Source organism: Lepidochelys kempii, chromosome 7, assembly GCF_965140285.1.
Source record: "Lepidochelys kempii isolate rLepKem1 chromosome 7, rLepKem1.hap1, whole genome shotgun sequence".
In the NCBI taxonomy this organism is placed as follows: domain Eukaryota; kingdom Metazoa; phylum Chordata; order Testudines; family Cheloniidae; genus Lepidochelys; species Lepidochelys kempii.
Genome location: NC_136386.1, coordinates 32,864,611 through 32,880,098, shown reverse-complemented (window position 1 = coordinate 32,880,098; position 15,488 = coordinate 32,864,611). Strand labels below are relative to the sequence as shown.

Here is a 15,488-nt window from a genome sequence, read left to right as displayed (position 1 = left end):
ATCCCCTGTGTGATCTTGAGTAAGTCGAACAAGACCAGATTTCCCAGAGAGCTCAGGACTCCTGCGTTCTTTCCATTCCAGACTCCCTGTGTGATCTGGGGCAAATCACTGAGGCCCTTACTTGCCATGAACAACTGGGGCCAGATTTCATAGCTGCTTCTGCTATGGCACTTAATGGCCTGATTTCCCCAAGGGATCAGCTCCCAGCATGCCAAGTTCTTTGGAGGTCTGGGGCCTGCTCAGTGCCGACACCAGAGATCAAACCAGCTGCAATATCTACAGATTGAGCTAAAAACCCAGGGCTCCCTTGCTGGGCTGTAACAGACTCGCAGTCTCTGTAAATCAGGCACAGACCAGTGGCTTACACTGAGCTCTTTGGAAAATCTGCCCCATAATCGCTCTATGCTTCAGTTTCCCCACCTGTACAATTATTTGATTGCATCCCAGTAGTACCTAGACACCCCGACTGAGACTGGGCAGGCACTGCACAGACCCCCTGTTGTGCCAGGCACTGCACAGACCCTGACCATCCCCACAGATTCTCTCTTGCAAAGGCACCTACTCCTGCCAGCCGAGCCAACAGGGATCGCAGTCAGCAGCAAAGGGCAGGTGTGTTACCCATGCTGAGCAATCCTGTCCCTTGGCCTCATCTATGACAGTAAGACAGCGGCTTCCTTTACTCCTAACCTGTAGTTTGTGTGTGATGCCAGTTCCAGAGCCCAGTCACCCTGGGAATTCGCTAACCAACTCATTTGTAAAGCATAGAGGATGAGACACAAGGAGCATTTCTATTCCAGTCAAAGACTTGGCTGAGGTCAGGGGCCCCGTTATTCTGGGTGCTGTATGAACACTGAGCTTCCCCTCTGGTAGCACCTAACTGGCATTTGGGATCGAGGGCCCAATTGCGCTGGGTGCAGATACTGCAAAAACACCCTCCCTGCTAATGCAGGCCTGAGAGAGATCCCCTCTCTTCTTCCCTGAAACAAACCAGGAAGACTTGGCCAGCTTCTAATGCCTTTTAGAAACATTCTTTGATTTTGCTAGCTGGGTTTTCAGAAACAAATGGGATGGGATGGGGGGTGAGTGTGACCTTGTTTGTGTGCCTTTTGCTGCGGGGGGGAGGGCACGGGGGGGAATCAGGCAGAGAAGCTTGGCAAAGGAAGCTAGAAAGGGAAACGGGTGCACAGGAAACGTGTCTTTTCTCCAAGGTGGCAACGGGCCGTGTGTCGCTGTGTTTTCGGGATTTGATTTGATTTGGTAGGGACTAAAGGTTGATAAAAGTCAGTTTTAAACCCCAAACTGCACCGGAGCTTTCTCCTCCTAAATGCTGCATAAATCCGTTTAACATCCACCGCGCACCTAACACCTAAACTCTACTAAACTGTGTAAATAGCTCTCTGTGCTAAATCGACTAAACCATCAACCAAACCCCCCCCAAGCCAGTTAATTTTGATCCAACGCTTAACCGCTATTTGACCTCTCTAAACATGCTAACCTCTGACCTTTGACCTTCCAGATGGTGTTATATGTCTCTCTCTGTCTCTTATTTGATTTTATCTTTTTATTTTTTTTTCTTTTAACCGTGTACAAATCTCTTCTCTAAACTCTTTAAAGGGAACAGTGATAATGAGCGGCTGGCGATTGCTAGGCAGAGAATTCCGTATCGGCTCGGTCGAGTAGTAGATGAGTGGCTACTCGACAAAGGTAATTAACGATAATTAATTGCAATTAATTAATAAAAAAGATTTAAAGGTGCAGAGCTCTCCCGCTGCCGTCCCAACCCTCTCCTCCACCCCCTCTTTAGAAGCATCTTGTCCTGGGAGCTTAGTTAAAAATTGGTGGTGGGATTTGGATGGTAAAGGAGGGTGGATGCATGATTTCATTGGTCACCGAGAACTTTATATAGCTCGGTCGGTTATGACAGATGCAGCCCATCCTTTCCCCAGCTCTAGGTATCTTGGGTTTGGGTTACAGACTTATGTAACATTATTAGTTTTCTATAGATGAAGGGAGACTGGGGTTAGCCTGATTCACAGCTCCTGCAGAAGTCTGTAGAGTTAACCTGTGGGACTCACTGCTCCTGGAGGAGGTCGGCGGGGTTAGCCTGTGGGACTCATTGATACAGATTATTTTTAGCAAACATAACTCTTTAGGATTCCAGGCAGTTGTGAGTTGCAGAAGAATAAATACAGCAGATCAGCAAACAGATGGAGCCGAGCCTGACTCAGAGAGACACAGGGAGGGGTGCTGAAAGGGTGACAGAGAGGGTTTGCTATTTCTCCCACAGAATGGTGGGGGGTGCGATACAGGGAGGTTCTCACACCTACAATGCAGGGGTCGGGAATGACAGATATTATTGAGAGTTGTTATTTTTCACTGGCTCCTGGAGAGCCTGACTGAGATCAGGGCCCCATTGTGCCAGGTGCTGCAGGACGCATGCTCCCTCTCCCAAAGACTTGCAGTCTAAGTAGGCTAATGAGAATCAGAGGCTCAGAGACTTGCCCACAGTCAGCGACAGAGCCAGGAATAGAACCCAGGAGTCCTAGGTCCCACTCTTGTGCCCTACCCACTAGACTACACCATCTGTCTTGGTTAGGGAGACAGTGAAGGGCATTTTGCTGTTGACTTTAATGGAGCCACCCATTTCACCCTGTATCTTCAAATAGCCAGAATCCCTATCCCTTCCTAGAACTCTGGGTATTTTTTCACCAGCTTTGTAACTGACTTGACTTTTCATAGCACAGGGTCACACCCTGTTCTGTCTCCAGGCTGAGCTCTGTACCTTTAATGCTTAAACTCAGTTGGGGAAAAAGCAAAACAAAAAAAGTAATTTTAAATCTCTTTTAACCAGCTAATAATATGCTTTTAACACAAACGAACGCTAAACCAGTCTTGTAATGGATTTTAAACCGATAAATTCAAAATGTATTTTAATAACCAATTCTTAGCACGTTTTTCTAACTGGGATAAGCATCTAAATGTATCTTTTAATGTCTGTAACTTGATTGTTTAAACAACCAACAACCAAAAAAATCAGTTAAAGGGACTTTAACAAGCTAATTTATTTAAAACAAAAACCGAGAGATTTATATATCTGTATTTATATACACCTGGATGAACCAAAAAATAACAAAACAAGATTTAACCCTTTGAGTAATATGGGCTTTTATGTGTTGATTTTCCACTTTGGATGCTAAATTTCTTACCTTCATCTGGATTATATTTGGAATTTTAAACTGATTTTAAAAAAATCTCTCTTACCTTGTCCCCCCACCACACACAAACACAGACACTTGCAACACATTAACATGAGATGAACACCCCACCCCACCCCACCCCACCACAAGAGATCTGAGTCTGGAAGAATTTATCCAGTTTTAAACTCTGATCCTCAGCTGATGTAAATGGAGTTATGGCAATTTACACCAGCTGAGGTTACCAGTCCAAGTGGAATGGAAACTTCTGCCAATTAGAGTTGCTTTGTGAGCAAAATTCACCCTGGTGCAGAAATCCAGCATAAGACTTCTGCTCCACTCAATTGGATTTAAGTGATGCATAAGCAAGGGTGAATTTCACCCTTTAGGATTAAACCACACTTTTTTATTATTATTATTATTATTTTAAAAGCCTTTGGGATGGATTGTTTTTAAAAAGAAATAGGGCAAGAGGGGGTTCATCAGATCTGTGCTTAAATGGACACTGTAGCATCTAAAGAAAGATTAAATCTCCCACTTCTTCAGAGCATTTTTAACTGTTGCCAGGGAGGAGGGAGGAGCTATATTTCTTATATCTGATTTCATCATTGATGCCTTAGGGTTAACTTTTTTTTTTTACTTGGCACTTCAATCAATGAAAAGAGACTGGTCAGTTTCAAGCCTAGATCTCTAGTTAGTTTCACTTTTGTTTTTAGTCACTTTCACCTTCAGGGTTAGTCCCAGGCTGCAACAAAGAGCAACAGAGTCAGCTCACTGGGTTATCTTTTATCTTGGGCCCAGTTTTCCTCTCACTTACACCAGTGAAATGCCGTTAACTTCATTCGCAGTGATCAGGAATCCCATTGGAACAAACACCCCCGGGCAGGGGTGGAGTCTCCATCTCCAGTCCGCACTGGCTGCCTCTCTGGAAGATGCTTTAGTCAAACCCAAGTGATTGGGATCTTTGCAGTGTTAGCTTGGCGACATTCTCTGCCTGGGTTAGACAAGACAGCAGAGATGATCTAATGGTCCCTTCTGGCCTTGAAAGCCATCAGCCTATGAATGATTTGTACTGCTGTAGTACCTAAAAGCCCCTGGTCCTGGACCAGGATGCTACTGCACTAGGCAGTGTACAAACACACAGCCAAGAGACAGTCCCTGCCTCATAGAGCTCCCAATCTGAGTCCAATATTCTCAGTTCTTTTCAAAATACGGCTGCTTATTGCAGTGCCAAAATGCAGTATTGCCAGCTCGGAGGGGGGTCAGAAATCATGAGATTGGCTTAGAAATCATCACATTTTTTAAAAGGAGAAATTTGGGATTCTTGTTTGTTTGCCTTCTGCGTTTTAACTTTCTAGGACTCACATTTTCCAGCTTTCCCCCCACCCCCCGATCCTCAACAAGGAAGCGTGTCCTACTGGGCAGAGTACTGGACTGGGACTCAGAGCGTCTGGGTTCTCCTCCAGGCTCTGCCGCTGGCTTGCTGTGCCTCAGTTTCCCCTTCTGTAAAATGGGGATAAAACCCTTCTTTGTAAAACACTTTGAGATCTGTGGAGGAAAACTAGGAAATAAATAAAACAGGAAGTGTTAAAAAAAATTTTTTTTTAAAGAGAACAGAAATTCTCACCTAATCCCATGATTCCTGGAGCTGGGGCTTTCAGGAAAAACACCAGATATGATGATAATCCGAGAGTTGTCACAGCTGAGATCTTAATCCTCTTTTATACTAGTGTAGGCGAAAGACAAATTGAGCCCACTGTTTGCAGTGGAATCCTTCAAAAATAATAATTATCCCATAAATACTCCAGCAAGGTTTTTTTTTTTAGCTTGGGTTTATTTTTAACACCAATGCTGAGCGTTGCAGAGATGCCCGAGGGTGTCGAGACATCCAGATTCCCCTCTAAAAGAATGGAAATCAAGAGTCTCAATAGCCTTGGCTGAAAACACCACAGCTGAGAGCTGTGTCTCAGGAGGTGATCTGACCAGCAGTGTCTCTTTAGCCCTTTGATGACTGAGCATAAGAGATTTGCCTTTAGGGGTGACGTGTGCTGGAGACGGGGTGAATTTGAAAAGGCCATCTCACAAACACAAAGGCCCCAACCTTCTAAAGCTGCCACAGGAGTTCGGGTGCCTCCTGAATTTGCAGATGGTCGCTGCAGCAGGAGATTTCATGGGCTCTTTAAGCAATGAACAGCCTTGTGATGGAAACTGGGATTTCCAAGGGATCGGCACCCACAGATCAGAGCAGGATTCTTCCAAAGCTCAGATCCCCTTTAGATCTGAAATAAAGATTTTCCCTGCTCCCCCAACGGGCTTTGAGCTCTTTTGGAGAAGCCCCTTGAGTCAAGCTCCCAACATTCGAGACCCTGGCTGTCACTCTGGGGCCAGTGAGGGGTGGCCATGAAGGAGGTCGTCACCTGCCATGCTGTCGCAGTGTCCCACCATGCCTACTTGTAAGACTCAGCACCAGTGCTCAAAGGGTTAAAGCTCTAATGGGCTGTACTGGAGGGGCCAGGGATTTAAAGGTCAGTCAGGTGGGGGCTAGCAGTCACCTGGTGTCACTGTGAGCGTGGGATGGGTGTGAGGAAAAGGAGTTTGCCCTAGATTGGCACACTGGCCACACCCCCTCAGAACAAGAGGGGCAGCAGCATCTTTCAGGGTTGGGCTCCTAACGTGGAAAATTTCCTCTGGATCAGGGCTGATCCCCTGCTCCCTGGAGCCGCTCAGCCAAACGCCATTTCATCAACCAGCTTGTTGAGTGCCATTGTAAGCAACTTTGAGGGTATCTCATTCAGGGAAAAGTTGGAAATTTTGGCTTTTTGGTCTGATAGGGGATGGCAAAAATAGTCAAAATCTCACATTGTTTTGCAGGATGGAAAATCCTGCTGTTTTTAAATATTGTCCCTTCGGTTCGGTGCTGGATCTGGAAGGGTTAAAGTAACATGCTCTGATCCCCCCGCAAAAAATCACTGAGCGCCCAAACACTCTGTTCCTCTCCAGTCAGCTGTTTGATCCTCTAACCTGCCAGCCGACAGATGACACATGAACCCTGGGGCAGCTAGGAATCCCATTAACCAAGTGTCTTCTTGGGCTCCCACCCCAGCTGTGGCCTGATGGAGAGTGCAGAGCTGGTGCTTAGGACACCTGGGTTCTATTCCTGGCTCTGCTGCCAGGCGACTTTGGGCGAGTCTGCCTTTCCGTGCCTCAGTTTCCCCATCTGTAACATGTAAGGCACTTTGAAAGTGCTGAAGCAGAGCTTGGCAGTCCTATGGAAGGAGAGCACACCCGCGGTCCTTGAGTGGGCCCTCGCTCAGCCACATCAAAGCAGCAACCCTCTTCCTCCCGGCACCCCACTTAGAACAACTTCAATCACTCGGCAATGTGAACAATGCAGTGGGTACTTGAGCGCCACCTACTGGCACATTACCTAGCTGCATAAGTACAGGCATCTCTCAGGGCACTCACATAACAGGGTCCCAAGCTGCTCACCCCTTGGGAAGAGCCCAGCCTGTTATAATGCAGTCAGACAACTCTCATCTGGAGAGGCGATGTGCCTCCTTCCCTGCCAGCTCCTCCTTTTAAGATTAGCATGGGTCCATTTGTACAGCTGTGGCCAAGGGCAGAGCCAATCAGCCCAGCTCAGGTCAGAAGTGGCCCCAAACCTCATCCCCGAAAGCTCCAAACAGTCCAGGCTTGAGATCTGCACGTTGTCCGCACCCTTCTCGACCTGTTTCAGCCCAAGAGCTCACAGGAGGCTGCTTCTGTGCAAATTCACTGCTGAACATCGAGGTGGGGCAGGGAGCTTTGAGGGAGCTTCCCCTGCCAGGCTATGAGGTGCTGGCAACTCCTCCTGCCATGCATGCAACACCTGCAGTGGTGTTTTCTATCTCCAGCTGTCCAGCCCCACACACCCCCTTCCTTTCTTCCATCCCCACACCCCCATATCCATCCATCCATCGGTCCCCCACACCTCCTTCCTTCTTTCCATCCCCACACACCCCCATCCATCCGTCCACCCCCCAAACCGCCTTCCATCCCTACACACCCCCTTCCATCTATCCATGCCCCAAACCCCCTTCCTTCCTTCCATCTGTTCCCCCCACCCCCATCTATCCATCCCCCACACCCTCTTCCTTCCATCCATCCTCACACACCCTCATCCATCTGTCTCCCACACCCTCTTCCTTCCTTCCATCCCCACACACCCCCATCCATCCATCCATGCCCCAGTCCTTCCATCCATCCCCCACACCCCCATCCATCCATTCATCCCCCACACCCCTTCCTTCCTTCCATCCGCACACACCCCCATCCATCCATCCCCCGCACCCCCATCCTTCCTTCCTTCCATCCCCACACACCCCCATCCATCCATCCATCCATGCCCCAGTCCTTCCATCCATCCCCACACCCACATCCTTCCATTCATCCCCCACACCCCCATCCATTCATCCCCCACACCCCCTTCCTTCCTTCCATCCGCACACACCCCCATCCATCCATCCCCCGCACCCCCATCCATCCTTCCTTCCATCCCCACACACCCCCATCCATCCATTTGTCTGACACCCTCTTCCTTCCATCCCTACACATCCCCAACCATCCATCTGTCCCCCACACCTCCTTCCTTCCATCCCTACACACCCCATCCATCCATCCCCAGCACCCCCTTCCTTCCATCCCCACACACACCCATCCATCTGTCCCACACACCCTCTTCCTTCCATCCCCACAAACCCCCATCTATCTATCCATCCCCTATGCCCCCTTCCTTCCATCCCCACACCCACATCCTTCCATCCTCACACACCCCCATCCATCCATTCATCCCCCACACCCCCTTCCTTCATCCCCACAAACCGCCATCCATCCATCCGTTCCCTGCACCCCCTTCCTTCCTTCCATCCATCCCCCCACACCCCCATCCATTTGTCCCTGACACCCTCTTTCTTCCATCCTCACACATCCCATCCATCCATACCAACAGACCCCCATCCATCCGTCCCTAGACACCCCCAAACATCCATCCCCACAAACACCCATCCATCTGTCCATCCCCACACCCACTTCCTTCCTTCCATCCTCACACACCCCCATCCATTCAGCCGTCCCCTGCACTCCCTCCCATCTATCCGCACACCCCCATCCATCCATCCTCACACACACCCTTCCTTCCATCCATCAGTCCCCTCACACCCCCTTCCTTCCTTCTGTCCCCCACACCCCCTTCCATCCCTCCATCCTCACATACACCCTTCCATCTGTCTGTTCCCACACACTTCCTTCCTTTCATCCGTCCACACGCCTGCCCTCCAATTCATCCATCACTCCCCACGCCCCCATCCATCCATCTGTCCCCACACACGCCCTTCCTTCCTTCTGTCCCCCCATACCCTTCCATCCATCTGTCCTCACATGCAACCATCCATACCCACACAGACTCCATCCATCCCCCATACACACCTCTCTGTTTATTATCTCATTCACTAATCAATTCATCTGACTGACCCATCTCTCCCCACACACACCCCTAGGCAACAGCTCAGCCATCCCTTCAGCACCGAGCCATCCCAGCCTGGTGCCTGCTGCACTCACAGTAGGCTTGGCCTTTCAACTTGCCGCACTAACCAGGGCCCAGGCTGGCAGTGCAAACCCTGGGGTGGGCTTTGGTCTCAGCGCTACAGGGAGAAAGGCACTGGGAAGAAACCAGCCCTCTCCCCTCGGAGCAGTACTCCATGCCCCCCTGCCTGTCGGTTTGTGGGGAGACGCCTTTGTGGGCAGCCTAGATCCCCCAGGCCACCCCTTTGTGGGACTAAATCGGATAGCACTACCTTCCCTGCTCTTGGTTTCTAGCCTGGGCCCTGGGCGGCTCTGCTGCTGCAGCCTGAACCTCTCTGTGCTGCCCCAACCCGCACTCAAACCAGGTGCCCAGAGACTGGGAGAAATGCCCCAGCTTGTGGTGGCTGGTTCCAAGCAGGGATCCACCATTGTTCAGCTTCATGGCTTGCCACTTGAACTTCTGCCATCAGCCCTGACTGAGCGGGAAGGGCCCTCTCTAGTGAGCCCCTGCCCCACTTCCTCAGAGGCCTGACTTTCGGCACTGCTGATCTTTGGGTGATCAGGCTGGCTCGCTGGGCACAGGGGCTCTGCCCGTGTGGGATAAGGAGCAAGCATCCCGGGACAGATAGTCTGTACCAGCGTCCCTGAGGGATCAAACGGAGGAAGAGATGAAGGATAGCAGAGAAGCAAGCAGGTTTGCCTCAGAATAATGCTTCCTTGGAGGCTTTTCAGCCAGTGTGGTAGCACCAGGTGCTCCATTAGACTGGCTGGCTCGTTCCCCTGAGACACACCCACACCAACAAACCCTTTTCCTGCTGGCAAGTCAGCTGGATTTAAACTAAGCCCCAACAAATGTGCATTTGCCACCACAAGATCCTTGTGTCTCACAGATGAGCTGATGCTTCCCCTTTTCACAAGCGTCCCGAGATTGGTGATCATCTGCGTTCACAAATATGACAAGTTTGGTGAGGCTCTGTTTGCAAGTGGCATGAGTTTGTTAACCCTCGGCCTTCACAAGCCTCACAACGTTGCCAGGCCTCACAACTCCCACAAGAGCAATCAGAGGGGGTTGGGGTGGGGGGAAGGAATCCAAGACAAATTTAACACAGGGCAGTATTGTGTGTGTGCACAGCCATCCGGGTGTAGGCCCTTAAAAAAATCCAGGTGGCAAATAAACCACATAACAAATAAGCTCTTTAAATAAGCAACAAACAAACCAAAAAATCCATCTAACGAGAGTGAAAACTAATTAACGCGCTAAACTCCCCCAAACTCAGGGAAAAACAAATGAATGGGAGGAGTCTGGGCAGTTGGGTGCCGATTTCTTAACCCCGAGCAAAAGAAAATTAAAACAAAAATAATCCTGTTTTCTAAAAAAACCCAAGAAGCTGAAACTCAGAGGGTTAAAAACCTGCCGATTTCCAGAGTATTCATCCAAAGCAGAAGCTGTGGTAAAGTCAGAGCGTTAACCAGCTGATAACGGTTCAGTAGGAGCCATCTGGAGTCGGTTTTGCTCACAACAGAAGGTCCCTTTAACAATCCTCCTCTCTTCTTTTTTTTTTAAAAGGCGCCTTTGAAGGCGGGAGGGAGCGAGGAGAGAGAGTGATGGCGGGTGGGGTGGGGGAGTTGGCCAGGATTTGCTTTTCTAAACTGCTCTGCGCCACCTGGATGGCAGCTGGGATGTGGCCAATGGCGGGGGGGCCAGGGACAGGTTGGAAGGCAGATCAGTTTGATGGCACAGCTTCAGTCCCCACATGCGGCCCCCAGATTTAGATCAGCTGTTGGTGCTCACCATCACCCCAGCCCCCAAAACACATCCCAGCTAGCACCTGCCTGTGCCAGCCCAGTGTGGGCAACTAGGCCAGGATCCCACTTACACTCATGGGTCCCCCTTGCTCCTCCAGCCAGCTGTGCACCCCCACACCCCAAGGGCCTAGCCCTTCCCCACAAACACTTCCTCAGCTCTCCGCTCTGATAGACATATACCCCCTCACCAGCTCCTCCCCCCCACACTTCTCCAGCCTTTCCCCCCCATAGACACATACCCCTCTCCAGCCCTTCCACACACACACCTCACCAGCCTCTATCCCATGGACACCTTCCCCTCTCCAGTTCCTTCCTATGAACACTTCCCCAGCCCTTCCCCCTCAGAGACACATACCCCCTCCAGCCCCTCCCCACGCACACCTCCCCAGGCCCTCTCCCCATAGACAGGTACCCCTCTCCAGCCCTTCCCCACGCATACCTCCACAGCCCCTCCCCACATAGACACATACCCATTGCCAGCCCCTCCCCACACACACCTCCCCAGCTCCTCCCACCATGTACACATACCCCTCTCCAGCTCCTCCACGCACACACCTCCTGTGACATTCCCCTCTGGTGTTATCTGGACTGGTGATCTGCTAGGCCTCTCCAATCCTTGACTCTGGGAGCCAGCCTTACCCTGCTCTGCTGTGAGAACCCCCTCTCCTGGGCTGTTCACGCACAGTCTCTGGCATGTCAGCTGCTCCCAGCTATTTGCAAGCAAATGACACTAGCCAATATCTCCAGTCCCAGACCCAACCCTAGGAACCTCCGTATTGCAGTGTCCTCCCCAGCCCACCCCCCATAGACATGTACCCTTCGCCAGCCCCTCCCCACACACCTCCCCTGTCCCTCCCACATACACACATACCTTTCCCCATCCCCTCCCCACACACACCTCCCCAGCCCCTCCCCCCATGGACACGTACCTCTCCCCAGACACACCTCCCAGACCCTCCCTCCATGGACACATACCCCTCTCGAGCCCCTCCCCACACACACCTCCCCAGCCCCTCCACCATAGACACATACCTCTCCCCAGCCCCTCCCCACACACACCTCCCCAGCCCCTCCTCCCATGGACAGTACCCCTCACCAGCCCTTCTCCACATACCCCTCCCTAGCCTCTCAACCATAGACATACCCCCTCTAGCCGCTCCCCACACACACCTCCCCAGCCCCTCCCCCCATAGACACCTAACCCCTTCCCATGCCCTCTCCAAACACACCTGCCCAGACCCTCCTCCATAGACATGTACCACTCTCCAGCCCCTCCCCTCACACACCTGCCCACAGTCTCTTAGGTGGGCAGGTACATTTGGCTCCTTCCCTCAGCCCCCGGCAGCTGCACTGCAGCCTTGTGTCTGATATGGGGGGGGGGGGGGGCTGCACAGCTCTGAACTCCTGGGCCAACCGGCTCATGCCCCAACCTGCCCCTTCACCGCACACACTCCTTCCCCATTCGCTGGCCAGACTGGAGCCAGCACCCTGAGAGGGGAAGGGCCTTGTGTCCCATTCACCACCCCCATGAGCCAGTCATTCTCCTCTTCCATCTCCTGCAGTGGGGCCAGATTGGGGCTAGCGCCCCCTAGAGAGGAAGGCCCCATATCCCATTATCAGCCAAAGGGGATCTAACAATTCAAATGTCTGTGTTGTGTTCAGCACCTCTGTGCCTGCACGTCTCTCGCTCCTCCTCCGCTCACTGTCTCTGTTCCATGCAGGGTCTGTGAATGCAGAAATGGGTCCCAAGGGTCTGGGAGGGAAAGGGGGGCAGTTTGGGAGGGAAGGTAGATAGATAGATAGAGGAGTGAGTATGGGGATGAATGGGTGGAGCAGGGGTAGGGATGGAGGCGGTGGAGGGATGGGGGCAGATAGATGTAGGGGTATGGGGAGATAGATGGAGGGGAGTTCAGGGATGTTGGATGGGTGGAGGTGTGGGAGATGGAGGGATGTGGGGGCAGATGGAGGGGCGGGGGGCTGTTAATGGAGAGGTGGGCGATTGGGTTGGAGGATGGAAGGATGTGTGTGGAGACAGATACATGGAGTGTGTAGAGGGATAATGTTTGGAGGAATGTGGGAGAGGATGGGGGGTGGTTGGGGGATGGAGGGAGGAGGTGGTGATTGGGGGGTGGATAGATGGAGTGGGTGGATAGATGGAAGAGGTAGCTGGGCAGATGGAGGGGGGATGGAAGGAGGGGATGAATGGATGGAGGGAGGAGATGGAAGAAGGGGTGTGTGGTGGGGTGGAGGGATGGAGGGGGTTGGATGGAAGGGAGTGGAGGGAGCGGGTGGAGAGGTTGGAGAGCATGGAAGAAGTGGGTTTGGTTGGGTATGGAAGGAAGGAGGAGGTTGGATGGAAGGGGGTTGCGGTGATGGAAGAAGGAGATGTGTTTGGGGATGGAGGGAGTTGGATGGAGGGGATAGAAGAAGATGGGTGGTTGGGGGTAGAGGGAGGGAGGGGTATGTGACAGCCCGAAGCCATATGCAGCTGCGTTAGGAGCCAGTGCAGGGGTGGGTGGCTGGCAGGGAGTGAAGTGGGAGGAGGAAGTGAGAACGTGGTGGAGGGGCGTCGCTGTGGCCCCCAGTCAGGGCAGTGGCTGGGGGCTGTCATAGGGATCCCTGCCTTCTGCAGCCGCTGGCTGGCTGAGCTCTGCCTCTCTCCCGGCCCGCCATTCACTCAGGATCTTTCTTTCTCTGTTTATTCTTCCCTTCCCTGCGACCCCCACCCTGCAACTCCATCCCTCCTTCCCTCCATGGGCCTCATCCCTCCCCTTTCTCCCTTCCCCACCCTGACTCCCCCTCACGCCTCTTGGCAGGTCGACAGCTGACAATATTTAACAGCCAGGCCGCCATCAAGATCGGGGGCCGGGATCAGGGCCGCCCTTTCCAGGGCCAGATCTCGGGGCTCTACTACAACGGGCTCAAGGTGCTGTCCCTGGCGGCCGAGAGTGACCCCAACGTGTGGGTGGAGGGGAACCTCCGGTTGGTGGGCGAGGTGCCCTCCGTCATGACCACCGAGACCACTGCCACCACCCTGCTGGCCGACATGTCCACCACCATCATGGAGACCACCACCACCATGGCCACCACCACCACGCGGCGCGGCCGCTCTCCCACCATGCGTGACAGCATCACCCAGGTGAGTGGGGGGAGGGGAGAGAGGAAGGTGGGGGGGTCTAGTACTCGGGGGAAGGGAGATGGGAAGGTGGCAGGGGTCTGGTACCCAGGGGGGTGGGTGGGAAGGTGGGGGGCTCTGGTACTCAGGAGAAGGGAGATGGGAAGGTGCGGGGCTAGTCTGGTACCCAGGGGAGGGGAGATGGGAAGGTGGAGGGAGTCTGGTACTCAGGGAAGGGATCTGAGAAGGTGGGGGGGGTCTGGTACCCAGGGGAGGGGAGATGGGAAAGTGGGAGGAGTCTGGTACTTGGGGAAGGAAGCTGGGAAGGTGGCGGGGGGCGGTCTTGTACCCAGGGGAGGGGAGATGGAAAGGTGGTGGGAGTCTGGTACCCAGGGGAGTTGAGATGGGAAGATGGGGCGGGTCTGGTACCTGGGAAAGGGAGATGGGAAGGGTGGGAGGGGGCTCTGGTACTCAGGGGAGGGGAGATGGGAAGGTGGGGGGAGTCTGGTACCTGGGGGAGTTGAGATGGGAAGGTGAGGGGGGCAGTCTGGTACCGGGGAAGTTGAGATGGGAAGGTGGGGCGGGTCTGGTACCTGGGAAAGGGAGATGGGAAGGTGTTGGTGGGCCTCTGGTACTCGGGGGAGGGTATATGGGAAGGTAGGGGGAGGCCTGGTAACCAGGGGGGCTGAATGGGGAGTTTGGGAGGTAGGCAAAATGCGAGGGGTCTCTTTCTCCTATCCTGTATCTTCATCCCCTGGGCTCCCCCAGGGTTGGCAACTCCCAGGTAAGGCAGGGGACCGGTGAGGTGCCAGGGGATGCCTGCGGGGTCCAGTCTCCTGTCCTGACATAGTTGCAGGGTTCACTGCCCTGCTGTTCCCCTGCCAGGTCTCTAAGTGGCCCCCTTGTCACAGATCCACAGGCTCGGGGCTGTGCCCTTGGCTTTGGAACAGTCTCTTGGAGGAAGTGCCAGACCCCAGGGCTCTCGCTCTTCCTCCAGGGCAGGTCACGTGGCCTCCCGCCTGCTGTGACTCACCCTCTGGGGTCCAGCCCTCCTGCTTCCCCCTTAGCTCTGCCCAGCAAGTCCAGCTGTGTCAGATTCCTGGCAGAGCCTTGGCCACCCCTCAGGACTGATGCCCCTCAGCCGGCATTTCCAGTGACCCTCGAGCAGCGTCCCCAGGGCAGCCGGTTTATTAGTCACCTGGCACCAGCAGAGGCAGCCCGTGGCTTAGCACAGAGAGCTGAAGGTTAAAGCACAGTCCATTCGGCTCAGCCCAGAGCCCAGCCCCGCGGTCAGGCTCTGTCTGTCTGTCTGCCTGCCCGCCTCGGTCTGTTCCCAGGTGGGAGCTGCCAGCTTCCTCCAGCAGCCAGCGCTTCACCCCCCAGCTTCCCCTCCCAGTCCTTTCTTCTCCAGCTGGGGTCTGGGCTCAGCTTCCCTGCTGAGAGGTGGGGAAATCCGTCTCCCTCTGGGTCCTTGGCTGCTCTAGGTGGCATTGGCCTGGTGATCAGGTTTGCCATTATCTTCTTGGATTTGCCATTGATTTGCGGTTGTGACTCATTCAGTCTCAGACAGCAAGGTGACGTTCATACCTATGTCTACCAGCCTGCCCTGAGAGCAGACAGTCCTTTCTTTCCCATTGGGGAGCCATGCAAAATACTGGGGAAACACATAGGCTTCATAAAACTGTTACAGAAAATGGCCACTTTGTCACTCGCCCTCATGGGCCAGGCCTCCTCCAGACCTTTACCGCTCCTGGGGAGATGGCAGCACACTGCAGATGAACTATGGTCCCCCACAGGTGCTTCCTTGGGAGCCT

At 53.3% G+C, this 15,488-nt stretch overlaps 1 protein-coding gene across 25 annotated transcripts in view; it reads left to right on the top strand.

Moving 5' to 3' along the window:
- Positions 1 to 15,488, top strand: part of NRXN2 (neurexin 2) — a 274,833-nt gene that overhangs the window by 236,497 nt on the left and 22,848 nt on the right. For 17 of the 25 annotated variants that reach the window (XM_073351968.2, XM_073351963.2, XM_073351962.2 and 14 more), the window contains 2 exons: positions 1,615 to 1,704; positions 13,376 to 13,698. In XM_073351968.2, the coding sequence (XP_073208069.1) occupies positions 1,615 to 1,704; positions 13,376 to 13,698 (413 nt within the window). The remainder of the gene's footprint in view (positions 1 to 1,614; positions 1,705 to 13,375; positions 13,699 to 15,488) is intronic. The other 8 variants (XM_073351981.2, XM_073351971.2, XM_073351980.2 and 5 more) reach the window with 1 other exon arrangement.